The sequence below is a fragment of the Bubalus kerabau genome, chromosome 1 (genome assembly GCF_029407905.1).
Source record: "Bubalus kerabau isolate K-KA32 ecotype Philippines breed swamp buffalo chromosome 1, PCC_UOA_SB_1v2, whole genome shotgun sequence".
NCBI lineage: Eukaryota > Metazoa > Chordata > Mammalia > Artiodactyla > Bovidae > Bubalus > Bubalus kerabau.
Window position 1 is genome coordinate 96,766,709 of NC_073624.1, and position 15,403 is coordinate 96,782,111.

The 15,403-nt window shown below is 55.6% G+C and overlaps 1 protein-coding gene across 2 annotated transcripts; it reads right to left on the minus strand.

Moving 5' to 3' along the window:
• Positions 1-1,277: 1,277 nt before the first annotated feature.
• Positions 1,278-14,714, minus strand: ZNF385A (zinc finger protein 385A). 2 transcript variants are annotated; one of them, XM_055566388.1, is made up of 7 exons: positions 14,580-14,714; positions 6,901-7,011; positions 4,651-4,813; positions 2,510-2,752; positions 1,979-2,148; positions 1,706-1,801; positions 1,278-1,539 (listed from the first exon to the last, which is right to left on the minus strand). In XM_055566388.1, the coding sequence occupies exons 1-7, from the start codon at positions 14,664-14,666 to the stop codon at positions 1,309-1,311; spliced, it is 1,101 nt and encodes a 366-aa protein (XP_055422363.1). In that variant the 5' UTR covers positions 14,667-14,714; the 3' UTR covers positions 1,278-1,308. The 2 variants fall into 2 exon arrangements, with proteins under 2 accessions (XP_055422363.1, XP_055422362.1); XM_055566387.1 differs by lacking the exon at positions 14,580-14,714 and adding an exon at positions 10,067-10,189.
• Between the last annotated feature and the right edge of the window lie 689 nt (positions 14,715-15,403).

Genomic DNA, 15,403 nt, shown 5'->3' on the forward strand with positions numbered 1-15,403 from the left:
TGCGCAAGCCTCGAATCTTGCCTCCTCCCAGCTCGGTTTTCCCGTCCCCCTCCTCCTCCTGGCTCTCTTTCCTGTGTGCCGTTCCCCGCCCCCCACCCCCCATCATACACACACACACACCCTTTCTGATGGAATTGCTCCCCAAAACAGCGGGCAAAGATTGAGAGTCTGAGTCTGGGGGACGGAGGGCAACGAATCCAGATTTTATTGTCAGGGACTGGGAAAAGGGGAAGACGTGGGTGGGGGGCCGGGGTTGCTACATCGTCAAGCAGAAAGAGTTGATGTGGAGGGGAAGGCCAGTGGGGCCCGTCCCTCTCCCGGGTCGGTGCTGGGAGGGCTGACGATACGGAAAGCAAAAGGGGTGGAGGGAAGGAAGGTCACGACCCCGCCCGAATTGTGCAGTGGAGGTGTCTGGGGGGGAGGGGACAGCCGTGAGGTCTAGGAGCTGGGATGGAGGAGGCTACAGACTGCAAATCCTGCGGAAAGGGGCGGGGCGGGGGCGAGGCTTCTATTGCTTTTTGCTCACAGTTTTGCGGAAGGCGAGGCGGGGGTGGGCTTGGACTGGACACCCCTTGCCCCCCTTGGTACCCCTTGGGCGATGGGTGCTGGTGAAAAGAATGGAATCCGGACTGGGAAGGAAGAAGGTGAGGGACTAGGTCTATAGGGGCATCTACTTGGTCCCACCCAAATGCCAGAGATGCCCCTAAGTGCTGCCCGTGGGCCCGGCTAGACCTGGGCTGGGGCATGATGCGGGGCGGGCACAGTGAGGTTGCAGGCGGTAAAACCAAAGTGCTTATGAGGGACCCAGGATCCCGCCTGCTCCCCTCCCCCTGCGGAGGACAGGGGTGTTCACGGAAGCGCTTCAGTTTGGGGGTAGGGGGCGCCGGAGTCCCAGAGTCCGCTTATTGCCAAGAAAATCCATTTCTGCCCCCTGGACCCCGACCATGGCTTGTGAACCCCGTTTTGTGCTAGGTTGGGGGGGAAGGGGCTGGATGGACATGGCTTTTGGGAGGGGGGGTGTCTCCAAGGGGGCTCGGGGGTGAGACGGCCCCCCCTTTTCTAGGGGAGAGGGAAGGGCAGGGGGCGGGGTTCCCTGAGATCTGGGGTGTTCCCCCCCTTCTGAAGCCCCCCTCCCCCGCTACCCCTCCCCTTTCCTGGAACCCCGTACCTCGGGGTGGGGGGGAGGGAGAGAGATCATTCAGGGAGTGCCGGGAGGAGGGGCGGGCTGGGCGCCCAGAGGCCTGGGTCCCGGCTGGAGGTTGGTGGGGGGAGGTTGAATGGGAGGGGATTCAGGGTTCAGGTTTCAGGTCAGTAGGGGGAGAAGAGAATGGGTCCGTGCGCAGTTCGGATGGGCCCGGGAGCGGGGTGGAGCAGGGGATGGGTGATCGGCGGTCCCTGGAGAAGAGGTGCGGCTGGAGCCGGGCGCAGAGACAGCGGGGAGCCTGCTGCCGCTGCCATCACTGCAGCCACCGCCAGGGGGCTGGGGAGCAGGCCGCCGGCCAGGGACTTGGGCAGTTCCTTGGAGAAAGTCAGCGTGCCCTGCAGGGGGAAGAGGGCGGGGAGGGGAGAGGGAATAGTCATTCTGTGGCCTGGCCAACTCCACCTCTCCCAGGGCGGCCAGCATTCCGTCTCCTCCCTGCCCCCCCTCGGGTCCCCCCCCACCCCCACCCCGCTTTGGCCAAATTTTCCATCGTCCAGGCCTCACCGCTAGTTCTCCAGCGCCCCTAGGCTTCTTGTGACGGCTCAGTAGTGGGTTGGGCTTCCCGGCCACTCCGTCTCGGTGCCGCCGGCTGGAAATGTGCTGTAAAGACCAGTGGGTAGGGGACCGTGAGCCACGGGTAAACAGGAAGCTCACACCTCAGCACCTGGGCCTGCCCCTTCTGTGGCACTAAAGGGGGACCCTGAGGAAATGTCCTCCCCCAAGCTCCCCCTTAGCAGGTGTACTCCCGAGAATTCTCGGGAAGGGCCTCAGACCCACCTGTTTCAGTTGGACCTCCGAGTTGACCTTGACATTGCAGATCTCACAGTGGAAGGTTCGGTCCTGGGCAGGGGCCTCTGGTTCCCCAGGAGTGGGAGGCCCCAGCCGAGGATAAGCTTTGATGGGGCCCAGTCCACTTCGGGCCTCCAGAATTGTCTTGTGCTTAGTACCTGGAGCCCACAGAGGGCAGGGGGTTAGGGATGGAGAAAAGTTCTCCAGGCCAACTAGGCCTCAAATACCCACATTTCCAATTACAATATTGAGGGGCTGCATCAAGTGTGGGGGTTTGCCAAGCCCCTTGTGGCCCTTTCAAAGGTGGGTCAGGGGAGGGTCATAATTACAAGAAATAAGGTAGGGAGGGGGTGGAGAGGCAACTGAGGAGGCAAGGGGCTAAGGAATGAGGGAGATGCTTAGGGAGGGAGACAGGCTGGTCTTAGAGGGTCAGGCATGGGGGAAACCGTGGAGCTGGGAGGTAGGGGGCAGTAGTGGGTGAGGACAGGGCCTTGCAGGGGCAGGAGGGAGAGTCGGTACCTTTGTTATGTGCCTCGAGCTGGGACAGGGAGTTCACTGCCACCTTGCACAGAGCACAGTAGAGCAGTCGCTTGGCCTTCTCCTCCTCTTCCTTGCTACCCCCAGGCAGGGAAGCTGGGGCTGGAGTCCCCCCTTCACCCTTGGTCGCACCCTGACCAGTCTCCGGAATGCTGGGAGGGGATGGGGAGCCAGGCTGTTTCTCTGGGGATCCTGGGGCTGGACCCACTCCATTCTCCATGGAAACTGTCATTGGGGGAGAAACATAGGGATCATCCCAGATAGCTTTTGGAGAAGATTCTTTATGTGGAGGAGACCTACCCCCATTTCTTGGAGGGCAGGGGCCCAGGAGTCCCCACCCTGTGACAACATGCATGCACTCATGTCCTGGACCAGAGCCACATGTGGTCCAGAGCCACGTGTGGTCCAGCTGCCGCAGGCTGGGTGTGAGACTCCAGCGCCTGGCTCGCTCTTCGTAAGCTGGGAGGCTGACGGGTCCAGACCCACCAGCCTCCCGTTCAGCCAGGGTGAAGCTGGCAGCCAGTCTAGCCAGGGGGAGAGGGGCATGAAGCAAAGAATCTCCCCTCCAAGGCCTGCCAGCCAGCCTGGGCTTTCTGCCCGGCCAGCCCCCTCTCAGAGGCCTGCCCAGTCCCTGGGGAGGCATGCCAAAGAACTCTAGGAAGGGGCCGAAGCGAGGTGAGGAGAGCCTGGGAGAGACACACACAGACATGGCGAAAGGGAAACAGAAACAGCAGAACCGGAGAGGGAAGAAACAGGGATGTGGGCTGCTCTATAATTCATGGCTCGATTAAAGATGCACAGGCCCCAGTCCTCAGCACTGGGTTCTGGCCTCTGCACAGGGGAAACTCAAGCGCTCCCATTCTTGCTCCAGTGGCTGATCCAGTTTCCGGGTCAGGGAGAGGCCAGGGGTGGGAGTAGGGGTGGGGATGGGGGGCTGGTGGGAGGGGACCCCCCTGAGCCATGCAGATGTCCATTTGTTGGTCCATCTTGGGATCTTTCTCATTTTTTTTCCCCTCTCTTCCTCATTTCTGCCATCCTTTATCTCCATCCCAATCCAGAGAGCACACTCATATCTCAATCTGGACAGGCCCTCCTGGCTTTCAAAAGCAGGACAGGTTTCCTTATCTCTTTAGAGAGGTACCCCAGGAACTCAGTGAGGTAGTATACATTAAGCATTGAGAATGGTGCTAGACAGGCAGTGTTAGCTACATCACCACCATCGTCAGCCCCTTTGACAGAGACATTACCAAATGAATACAAGATGTTCGGGCTAAGAAGCAGCTAGAACACAAGTAGAACTCAGCTCACCTGCTTGCCCTATCCGTGCATCCCTGAGGACAGTGTGTGTGTGTGTGTGTGTGTGTGTGTGTGTGTGTGTGTGGTGAGAGTGGGGACCTGTTTCCCGGTTCTCATTCTTAGGGTGGGGCAGGAAGGACAGGCAAGGACAAGGAGAACATGGGTTTGCTGAGTCTCCCTGAAGTTGACCCTGACTGACATCTGATGTGGTAATCCTGGGGATGGGGGTGGCTCAGATCTTCCTGTCTTGATATTCCTTCTTTCTGGTTTCTTGGCTGGGAATATGGTTGAGGATGGCCATAGCCATGAGGGAGAAAGAATCTCACAGATCTTCAAGTCTCAGGCCCTCATGTCCCCAGAAAGAAAATTCTGGCTTAGAGAGGTCAAAAGATCTACCCAAGATCACCCAGGGAGTTGCCTGGGTTTCCTGGGCTCAGTCCTCCCCGGTGGAGCGGGGAGCCTCCATGGGCAGGCCCTCAGATATCTTGATTCTTTCCTCTGTTCCTCTGCCCCATGAAGGGGCCTCTCCCTGCATTTGATGGTTCTCTTTTTCTTGAGGAAGTCTGCCAGGTGGCCTCACCCTAGCCCCTCTCTGAGTCACTGGGCAGTGGGGAGGACAGAGAGTGGGGACTCTGCTGAGGAGCTGGGGCGGGAGTCGGGGTGACAGGATGGAAATTTTGCATCACTGTGTTTGGCTGCAGGACTCACCTTGGGTGGGGGTGGGATGGGGGCTGAGGAAGAGAGATGAAAGCAAAGGAGAGTTCTGGGAGTGGGGACAGAATGGAGGAGACAAGATCCGTTGAAGGGTGTAGGGGTGTTGGACTTACCTGGACGGGGGGCTACACCATCTCCATTTGGGGGCGTGCTGCCTGGGGGAGCTGGGTCTCCTGGTTCCCGGACGCTGGGCTCCCTGCCTCGGGTCTTGGCAGCCTCGATGCCTTTGACTCTTCGGGCATGGCGATTACCCTTGTAGTGTGCCTCAGCCTGGCTCTTTAGAGATGGAGGAAGAGAAGGCAATCTGAGATCACATTTCATCTGAATGTTCTTCCCACGGATCTATCAGATCCTGGGGTGGTCTCAGTGGGCTACAGTAAAAGCTCTCCCCATACCAGGGATATGTAAAGCCCCACACTGAGGAGCCCTGATTATTCCTGGGGCTCAGTTGTGGGGAACCTCAGTCCCCATCTAGCCCGGGCTCTACCCCACCACCTCACCCAGCACCTGGCTGCTGACTCAGGCTTCCCACCTTATCCAGGGCTGAGGGAAAGGGAACTTACATCTATGCGTGCTAAGTCGCTTCAGTCGTGTCCGACTCTTTGTGACCCCGTAGACTGTAGCCAGCCAGGGTCCTTTGTCCATGGGATTCTCCAGGCAAGAATACTGGAGTGTTTGCCATGCCCTTTTCCAGGCGATCTTCCCAACCCAGGGAAGAGACATAACCCAAGTCTCTTATGTCTCCTGCATTGGCAGGTGGGTTCTTTACCACTAGCACCACCTGGGAAGCCCTCTCGCTCCAATAGGGGAAATGGGAGGGGCCGGGCAATCCAGCCAGTCTGCATCTCCTCTCTGGGCCTGTATCCCCTGGCCCCAGCATCCAGCTTTGCTGCTTCCACGCTCAAGCTGGGAGTCCCAGGAGCATTGAAGCCTGGGCTCTACCCTGAATACTCCCCCCTGGTCTCATTTTCCCTGAGGCCTCTGTGGACACCCTGGAGGACCCTGGCCCCAAGCCCAGCTCTGGAGACAGAGACAGCAACAGAGACAGCTGTCAAAACAGAGCTGCTTGGTCGGGGGTGGGGGTGGGGGGAGTGAGAGAGGGCAGAAAGAGGGGAGGGCTGCCCACCATTGGGCCCTGGGCCCCTCCAGTCTCACAGTGAGTGGAGCCAGGGTTGAGAGAGGGGGTTCTTGGGGTCAAGGTCAAGGTGAAGTCTAAATCTGAGTTGGTCCTGGCCCCACCCCCACCCTGCGTGCCTCCTCTGCTAAGAATACACAATCCTGGAACCACAAAAACATCCAGACAGGGTAAAGCAGAAATAAAAGGTGTGGATAGGCAGGAAAAGATTGACAGCCCAGGGTGGGGCAGTGGCGTGCGAGTCTGGCAGCATGGTGTGTGTGTGTGTGTGTGTGTGTGTGTGTGTATGTGTGTACTGGGGAGAGAAATAGAACATGCTTTCTTTTCCCCTACTCAGCAGAATGAGGCTGTGCTGTTTTTCTCCAAAAGCTCTCAGAACCTGCACCCCACAGAGTCCCCTACAGACCCATAGAAAAGGGAGCCTCAGAGGGGGATAATCTGGGAGGCCAGATACATCGGTTCTGACACCTAGGTTTGAATGTCTTCTCCCATGGGAAAGACTTTCCCACAGGAGAGCAGTAGGGGCCAGGCCTTGGGTGTGATTTGGAGAGAGGAGGAAACCAGGAGGTTAGAGGGAAGTGGGGGGTGCTGGGAGGAGTTTAGCAGAGGCCAGGGAGGGCACTGGGCTTCCCTGGTGGCTCAGTGGTAAAGAACCTGCCTGCCAGCACAGGAGCCTCAGGTTTGATCCCTGGGTCGGAAAGATCCCCTGGAGGAGGAAATGGCAACCCACTCCAGTATTCTTGCCTGGGAAATCCCATGGACAGAGGAGCCTAGTAGGCTTCAGTCCTTGGGATCGCAGAGTCGGACACGACTGAGGGACTGAACAACAACAAGGCAGGTACACAGACTCTGCAGGGGGGCCGGTGACACAAGTCAGCCCCGCACCCGAGACCAGCGGGCCAGAGGCCACGCTCCCACCCGGACACAGACGGCCACCTGCGTTCTAAGAAGTTCTGAGGCAGGAATGCCTCAGTCCCTGAGGGAGGAAGTTACAGGGCGAGGGAAGAATGTCTGGAAACATTAGGAGTTGAATTGAGTCCCCCAAGAAAGATCTCTGGTCCCTCTGGAGGGCTTCCATTGTTCCCGCCCCTCCTGCAGTATCCTCTGAGACTCCCTTAATCCCCACCCCTCACCCAGAGCTCCCAGCCCCGACCCTCTCACAAGATGTCCCGCAGCCCCTGTTCCACCTGCCCCACCCCCTGGATGCATGAGTGGCTGGGTATCTTACCTGAGAGTTGAAGCGGATCTGACAGACATTGCAGGAGATGATGGGCCGCTTGGTCTTGAGCAAGGGTCCCCCAAAAGTGTGGGAGAGTACAGCCTTCTGCACAGGGTCCATCTGTGGAGGCAGGCTGGGGTAAGCCAGGGACCCCAGCAAAAGCAGTGGCAGCAGCTGGGCTGAAACAAAGTGCCCAGAGCTTCCTCCCCACTCCTCAGTGGGCCAGAAGGCCCCAAGCTTCGGTTCCCTGATTCTCTCCCAGCCCAATCTTCATAGCACTGGAAGGGCCCTGAGAAAGCCACTGGCTCAATGCTCCCATTTGACAGAAAGTAGAAGTGGCTTGCCCAAGGTCACAGCATGCTTCAGTAGCAGAGTTGGGATTTGAACCTGGACTCCTGCATTCATCTGTTATACCATGAAGATCGAATCCTGTCACAATGACCTTTTTCCTGAGCTAATCCACCAGAGGCCCACTTAGGAAGTCCCCAAAGCATCCTAGATCCTAGGGCCTTCAGCTAAAGCCTTTTCCGGCCTTTCAGCCAAGCCAAGGAGACAGATGTTCCTAGCTTCCCATCTCTGAGCCCCAGGTTGCCCTAACATGCTCACTCCCTGGACCTCTTAAGAGTAGCAGTTTCTAGAGGGAGTAAAAGAACTCAGGCGAGAGTAGGTGGATCCAGTGAATAACGGGGAATAAGGGGAAGCTAAGAAGCCTGGCCTGAGGAAGCCCAGGCATCTTCTGAACTCCCTCTCTCTGGTCACAGGGCTTCTAGGGCAGGGCTGTGGGGCTGGGCGGGATTAGGAACGGCCTCTGCCCCCACCCTGGATCAGCAGATGTCTTTGCAGTGTCCTGCCAAGAGTTCACATGAGGAGGGAAAGGATGGGAGTTTCTCTCTGAGGCTTTCTGCTATCAGGGGATGAAGCCAGGGGCCCAGAGGCATGATAACTGCCTCCCTGCTCTTCCTTCTCCCTTCTGGCCCCTCAGTGGCCGGGGAGAGGCGAGCCTGGAATGCAGCTGAGGTTGTGCAGGACTGGGTGATCTCTCATAAGCTTAGAACCAAATGAGAGCTGAAACCTTATCTCCTAGGATTAAGTGGAAAAAAATGTTGCTGGAGACTGGGGGTGTCCATAGCTCCTTAGGCGAGGCCCTCCCTGTGCCCAGGTCTTCATGATTCTCAAGGAGGCAGTGGTGAGAGACAGGAACACGGAGCAGGGTGAAGAAGGTGGTCTGGAGAGCCCACACATCCTGGCTCCTCTCTGCTCCCCTCAGTTGTCTCACTGGCTGCTTGGGGTTAATGTCAAGAAAGGGGCTTCAGCATCCCTGTGAAATAGGCCACCCTACTTGGCAGTAGCAGAGGCAGGAGCCAGGTTCAGATAACCAGGCTGACAGACAAATGTCCACTGCCTGGCTTGCCCATGGCTGGAAGCAGCCCGTCTCAGTGGTTTACTCTTCACCTCCTGGAAGCCTGGGTCCTTTTTGGGGAAAAGCCAAACAGGGGAAGACTGGGTGTGTCTGTGTGTGTCTAGGCAGGCTATGATCAATCTGTGCAGGGGTGGAGTGTGAAGGCGTGTCACGTGCTGTGTGTACATCATTTATGGATCAACATATCTGTGTCGGGGGATCTGCTGAAGCCATGAATGGTCAGGTTGTGCAATCTTCAGCTGTGTGTTTATCGGTGTGAATGTACGATGTGTTTGGCAGAAAGATAGACAGACCAAGTTGGAGACAGGCTTTAATCACAAAGAGGAGACACATGACTGCACTCGACTCTCAGCCCCTAGCCGACAGTCCTCCCTAATCACAGACCCCCAACCCTGCCCCAGGGATCCCCTCAGCTCCTGGATGTCCTCACATGCTGGGTGGGGAATGGAATTCAGCCCAAACAGAAACCCAATCTGGGCCAGGAAACCTAAATCAAAGAAAACTGTATGGAGAGAGAAGTGGGAAGGAGAGGCGGACACAGAGGCCCTGGGTTCTGTCTGTGCCCCACCCAGCACCTCAGCCTGCTCCCCAGGGTGGCTGAGGACCAGTGCCCTGAGGATGACCTGGGAGTTGACTGTCCCAACATCCATCCCCTGCCAACAGTCCCTCCCCCGCTTAGGTCCTTCCTGCAGGGCAAGAGCCTTTTCCTTTGCACACCCCACTCCTCAGGTTTAAGTCCATGAACACCAGCTAGGGGTGGGGGTAAGCAGAGAAGAGGGCAGCAACCCAGCCAGGTAGGTCCTTCCCACCCCATCCTCCAGGAAGTGAGGAGACACCGGGCTGAAGGTGAAGGCTCCTAGGCCCAATCCCTGCGCAGGTGGAATGTGAACCACTGAAGTGCTGCTCCAGGCCAAGGTCAAGAGGCCCTGGTGACCTAGATGAGGGCTCTCTGGGGAGGGTGGAGGCCAGCGTCTCCCAGAGCCCATCCCACTCCAGAGCCCTTTCCCTAGGATTTTGGCCTAGACGCTGTCTGGAAAAGTCCACAGAACAGTCCCCTCCCACCTGCCCTCCAACAGCAGACATGAAAGGGAATCGCTCCTCTAAGCTGGGGCAAAATGAATCAGGAAGGGCAAGGGGGAGGGAAGGGGGAAACCAGATCAGGAACACGAGGGGGGGCTCTGATTATATTTCCTTCCATTGCCCTTTATCTGATGGCACCGCTGCCCCTGTTTGACCACCCCACTTCCCCATCCCCCCAAAATAAAGGCGAAAAAGGGAAGGGGGTGGAATCTCGGGGATGGAGAGACCTGAGGGGCAGGAAGGATGAAATAGGAAAGAGAGGGGGCTAGAGGATGTCCAAAGAGCAGGTGGAAGCTGGCGGAGGGATGCTAAGAAGAGGACTAAGGCTGAGATGGGGTCAGGGCTGCATTAGGGATCTGAGCAGCGGGGTGGCAATCAGGGGGTAGGTGTAGGACCTGATGGGAAGTCTTAAGATTTGGGGGACTTCGAGGATCTGAGAAACAGAGGCCAGGGTATCCAGTATGGTGGCAGCAGGCTGCGGGGCGCCAGATGGGATCCGGAGATTGGTTAGGGCCGCGCCGGTCGTGGGGGATGGGCCGGATAACCCGAGGACCAGGCGGAGAGGTAGGGAGTCGGGCAGGGGCTTGCGGGCGGGGATTGGGGCGGGGGCGGGGGGAGGGCGCCCGCTGCGGCAGCGGCGGGAGCCAGGGAGAGAGGAGGGGCCGGGTGGCTTACCCTGCGGGACCCCGGGGGACGCGGCTCCATGGCCCGGGTTGGTGGACCCGGGCGGGGAGGCCGAGCCGGGCCGGGCCGGGCAGGCCGGGGACGCGGCGCTCGTTGCCCGGGTGGCTCGGGGCTGTGCGGCCGGGCCGGCCGGGAGAAGGGGAGGCGGCGCCGGCCCTGCCCGGAGCCCGCCCCAGAGGCGGGGCCGTGGGAGGGCCGAACACGGGGGCGGGGATAGGGATCTCTGGAGGGATAAAGGGGCGCTAGGGCGAAAAGAGGACGGGGTGTCCATGTCCAGACACTCGTTCCAGGAAGACCTGGTCCTGGTGAGCGGCATGGGCCAGACGCCCCATTGGGCTTCCTCCACTGGGGACCTTGCTGGGGCTTATATCCCTACCAATCCCATGGCCGACCCTGTTTCTCTAGCTTGGACCTTTCTCCTTTCTGTCACCCCTTCCACCCTCGCTCTTCTACTAACAGCTTCTCTTTCGAGTCCCCAGACGACCCTTCTGCTCCCTCTGCACACCGCCCCGGTGCCCCTTTTACATGTCACTTCCGCTGCTAGGGATGGGAGACGGAGACCAGGTACCCAGGTGCCAGGCACTGCTCTCCTAGTGACTCCTCCGGATGGTGGAGCTGGGGTCGCCCAGGGCAGAAGCGACCTCAGGCTGGGGACATCATCCCTAACCTCTTCCCACCTGCTCCGCTCGCCCGCCACCTGCTGGAGAACCAGCGTCTCGAAGAGCTTATGCTTCGTGCACTTGCTGCCCTCTGGCGGTCGAATCGGGACAGCACTGGGGGACGAGGGCCAGGAGGGCAGAGCAGCCCACTCCCCCAAACACTTCCTTATCCTTTTCTGGATAAATCCTAGGAGATTCTGGCTCTCTCATCTCTGGATCTCTTCCCCTCCGTTCCACCTAAGGCCGAGAGATGAGCGAAGCAGGGGCTAGGATGCAGAGAGAGAGAGGCTGTATTTGGGAGACAGTGAGGGATATTCAAGGGCAGAGGGATGAGTAATGCAGGGAGGGGTCTAAAGAGTAAGAACTACCAGAGTAGGAGAGATCTGGAAGTATTAGAGCAGCGAAGGAGAGACTCTGCCATGAATAATAATATCACCACCACCATCTAATGTTGATTGAGCCCTTGGAATGTGCCAGCCTGTGGACTGAGCTCTTTGCATGGATTATCTAATTTAATCTTCACAACCACTATTGGAAGTAAGTACTATTATTATCTTCACTTTATAGATGAGGGAACTGAGGTTTAGAGAGGCTAAATAATTTGCCCAAGGTCATAAGCTAGTAAGTGGCTGAACTGGGATTTGAATTTAAACCTGGGCAGCCTGACTCCAAAGCCCTGTACTTAACTGCTGCACACCACTGCCAAGGCCTGTCTGCAGCTTTTCTGCAGTCCTTGTTCCCCTGCAGAATTTGACACTATTGATGCAGCCTGCCACACACTCTCACTTGGCTTCTCCAACTCAACAAAAACCCAATTCTGTCCCCACCCCCTCCTGTGGCTCCTCCATTTCCTTTGCTGGAGCTTCCTCCTGTTACCACTGCCTAGTTCTGCATATTCCCCAAGGCTTGGGCCTTGGCCAAACTACCTTTCTCTCTCTGATCATCTATAAAATAAAAACAATAGAAATAACATAATAATCATGGCAGCTTACCTTGAAAACTTACTTCATGCTAGGCATTATGATTATGTAATACAATTCTCACAATAACTTTTGAGTTGGTACTATTGCTGTCTTATTTTACAGCTGGTAAAATTGAGATTCAGAGTGGTTAAGTAATTGGCCTAAGTCACACAACCAGTACTTTCAGAACATCAGTTCGAAGCCTGTCAGTCTGATGCCAGAGTTGGTGTTGCTCAAAATCTGGTCACATTCTCTCCAAGCTTATCCATGCTCCTGGCTTTAAATGGCTCGTCCCCACCAGAGGCTGTGGAACCATGAACCCAGGGAGTCAGAAACCTGGGATTATCCAAGTGAATAGACTAAGTAGCTTTGTGACCTTGGGCAAGTCACTTAAACTCTCTGGGTCTGTGTTTCCTCACCTATAAAATGGGGACAAAGGGGACTTCCCTGGCTGTCCAGTGGTGAAGACTCTATGCACCCAATGCAGGAGACATGGATTTGATCCCTGGTCGGGGAACTAAGATCCTACATGCTGCATGATGTGGCAAAAAATAAAAAATAAATGGGGACAATGATGGGAGACCTGAGGTTAAGTGTCAATCAGGTATGCAGATTGGGGGGAAAGTATTCTCAGCACCTTTTGCTCCAGTCACATCCAATCAATTGCAGTTTCTCAAATGCTCTTTTCTAGTCCTTGTTTCAGTCTGGAATATTCTCTGAGGCCCCTTTCTAAATCCTACTAATAATTCTTCAAAGCCCAAATCATAGCGTCACCTGCTCCAGCTTCAATCCCTTTTTCCTCCACTGCCTTTTTTTTTGCCCCCTGTTCAGCTCCAGTTGGTCCCTCACTACATCCAGCCAGTCTTTTCTGATACTCTTTTGGGCTGCCCTACAAGCTGCATGCCTCCAGCACAGCTCTTCTCACACTATAGGGTAAATGCTAACTTGTTATCTTTCCTACTACACTGTGAGCTCTCCAAGCAGACTGAGTCCTGTGTCCCTGACACCCGGTGTAGTGCCTGGCACATAGTAGGTGCTCAAAAATTTTTTTCATTCAATTGAATTTTTGTGACTGTCTCTTTTGCCATATTTCTAACCCTTCCTCTGTTTTGCACTGTAGATCATTTCATGCACATCTATACTTCTTCCCTGAATATAAGCATCTTTAGGACTGGAGCATGTTATATTTACCCTCACATCTCCATCATATCTAGGACAGCACCCTGCTTATAGTCAGTATTCAGTTTTCTTGTCTGTAAAACATGGATAAAATGGCAGCTACTCCATAGGGTTGCTATAAAGATTGAGATATGAAAAATGCTTTGTAAACTTCAAAGTGCAATGCAAATGTTGATTTGGATTCTCTGAGAAGAGGTTGGAGGGAACAGCAGGTATAAAGAGAACTCTTTTGGAGTTAGATGCTCGGGGTTCAAATCATACCTTAGGCACATACTGTGTCAACTTAGATACATTCCTTCAGGGCCTTAGTTTCTGTCTTCCTATATGTCAAACTGGAATAATAGTGTCTACTTTGTTGGGTAGTGAAGATTAAATGAGATCACATATAAAGAAACATCTACTGGTTAGGACTCACTTTTTCACTGCTGAGAGCCCAGGTTCAATTCCTGGTTAGGGAACTAAGATTCCATAAGTCACCCAGTGTGGCCAAAACAACGACGGCCACGACAGAACCATTTATTGCAGTGCCTGATGCACAGTTGATGCTCAATATGCTCATAACTGGATATGGTTTGATGGTGGGTTATCTGAGTTGAATAAAGCTGAAATTTCCCCAAACCTTTAGCTCCAGCCAACTCTCCAGGCCCCAAGTTCCAACTGTCTGTTGGACATTTTTGGCTCAGTGTCCCACTGGTCCACCAACACCATGTCTTCAAGTGAGTTCAGCAGCCTCACCCCAGGCCAGCCTCCTCCTCCGATCCCCTGCCCCTGGCAAGATAACTTCTTTGTCTCAATCACCGAGGCCTGAAACCGGGAGTCATCCTTGACTCATCCTCTCTCTTCTCCCCCGATTGCCAAACCCTGGTTGGTCAACATTTCCTTGGAAACACCTCACCTCTCCCCCTTCCTCTGCTCACTCTGCTGCTGTCATGGGCCCAGTCTGCTCTCCAGGCTCCCCTGCAGGCTCTGGACAGCACCTTGTTTACAGTCAGTACTCCCGTTTTCTTATCTGTAATATCTGTAAAGCGACAGTAAAATGGCAGCTACCCCATAGGGTTGCTATAAAGACTGAGATATGCAAAATGCTTTGCAAACCTCAAAGTGCAATGCAAATGTTGGTATTGCAGGGCCAGCCTCCTGACTGGCCATTGTTCTCCAGCCTTTGCTCTCTTCCCTCCTGCCCCACTCACCTGCCTCAAACACTGCTTCTCCAGCTCACTCTCTTGCTCAAGAATGGATAATGTCTCCCTATTTCATATTGTATTAAATCTAGACAACTTAGCTGGCCCTTCAAGCCCTATCGCACTAACCCTCCCCTCCCCAACAGTGGGCTCCAGAGAGATGGAGCTTACAAACAGGCTGCCTATGCCCTTGTGGAGTCTCTCTTTCCATCTCCTTGTCGTCACTGCCCCCAGTCTAGGTCTCATGACTTCTCTCGATGCTGGACTGAATGAGATGATTCACATCAAACACCCAGCACAGTGTCTGGCCCGTAGCCGAACTTCAGTGATTATTAGCTATTATGGATATTGTTGTCAATAGTATACCAGAAAGTCAACGATGCTTGTAACTGACTAGAAGTGAGGGATGGGGCCCTGAGATAAGGAATTAGACAGAATAGAAGAAGGCAGGGATGGATCTGAGAGAGAGAAGGAGCCAGGTGGCGGGAGGGTGGCAAAGGCAGACAGGCAGGTTGCTACTCACAGCGCTGTAATTGCTGAAGAGGCCCAGGGTGGGTGCCGGCTCCAGTGGGAAGGGCAGAATCTGCTTGAGGTCCAGTGGGGGCTGCATGATCGGGGGCTGCCGTAGCAGAGGGAGGGGCCCTGCCCGGCTCAAGCTGCCTAAAGGGCAGAGAAAACATTATGTCGGGCAGGAAGATTGACACTTGGGAGCCCCACCCAAGCCTGGCAGTCCCAATCCCCAGCTGGGGCCCCCAAACTCAGAAGTGCCACCGACCCCCATCACACACACTTCCTCCTGCTGACTGGCTCCGGAGCAATGGAGCAAGGTGCCCTGTGGGCCTGGGGGAGGGTGCAGATCTGTGGTTCTTCCCTTCGGGGTGATTTTCACTTCCCCCTTCTCCAGCCTCCCTCAGCCAAGACCTTCAGGCATTTTACAAACCCAGGAAGATCACAGGCCTTATCTGCAGGCTGCCTGACAGACCAGCAGGACTGGGAGTCCCAGACCCCTGGCCACTCCCTTCTTCCGGTTTTGCTGTCCCCCAGGGAATCCCAAAGGCTTACCCCAGGGAGAACAGTCAGGTGAGTGATTCATCCCACTGCTTAGAGGGGAATATTGAGACCTGGATTTGAAGGAGGGCTGCTGAATCTTTCAGGCTCCCCAAAGAGTTATGATTTTGTCCCAATTGTAACTCTTAATGAACTGTCGATGTCTGGGGTCAGCAAGTGGCATTTGCTCTGGGAGGCGGGCTGCCTGGGACCATTCTCAGAGTCCCTTCTCCCAACTGGTCTGTCTTCCCCAGGCACCTCTGTTGGTCGCTGCCGGAATGTTCGCTCCGGCTCTGCAGG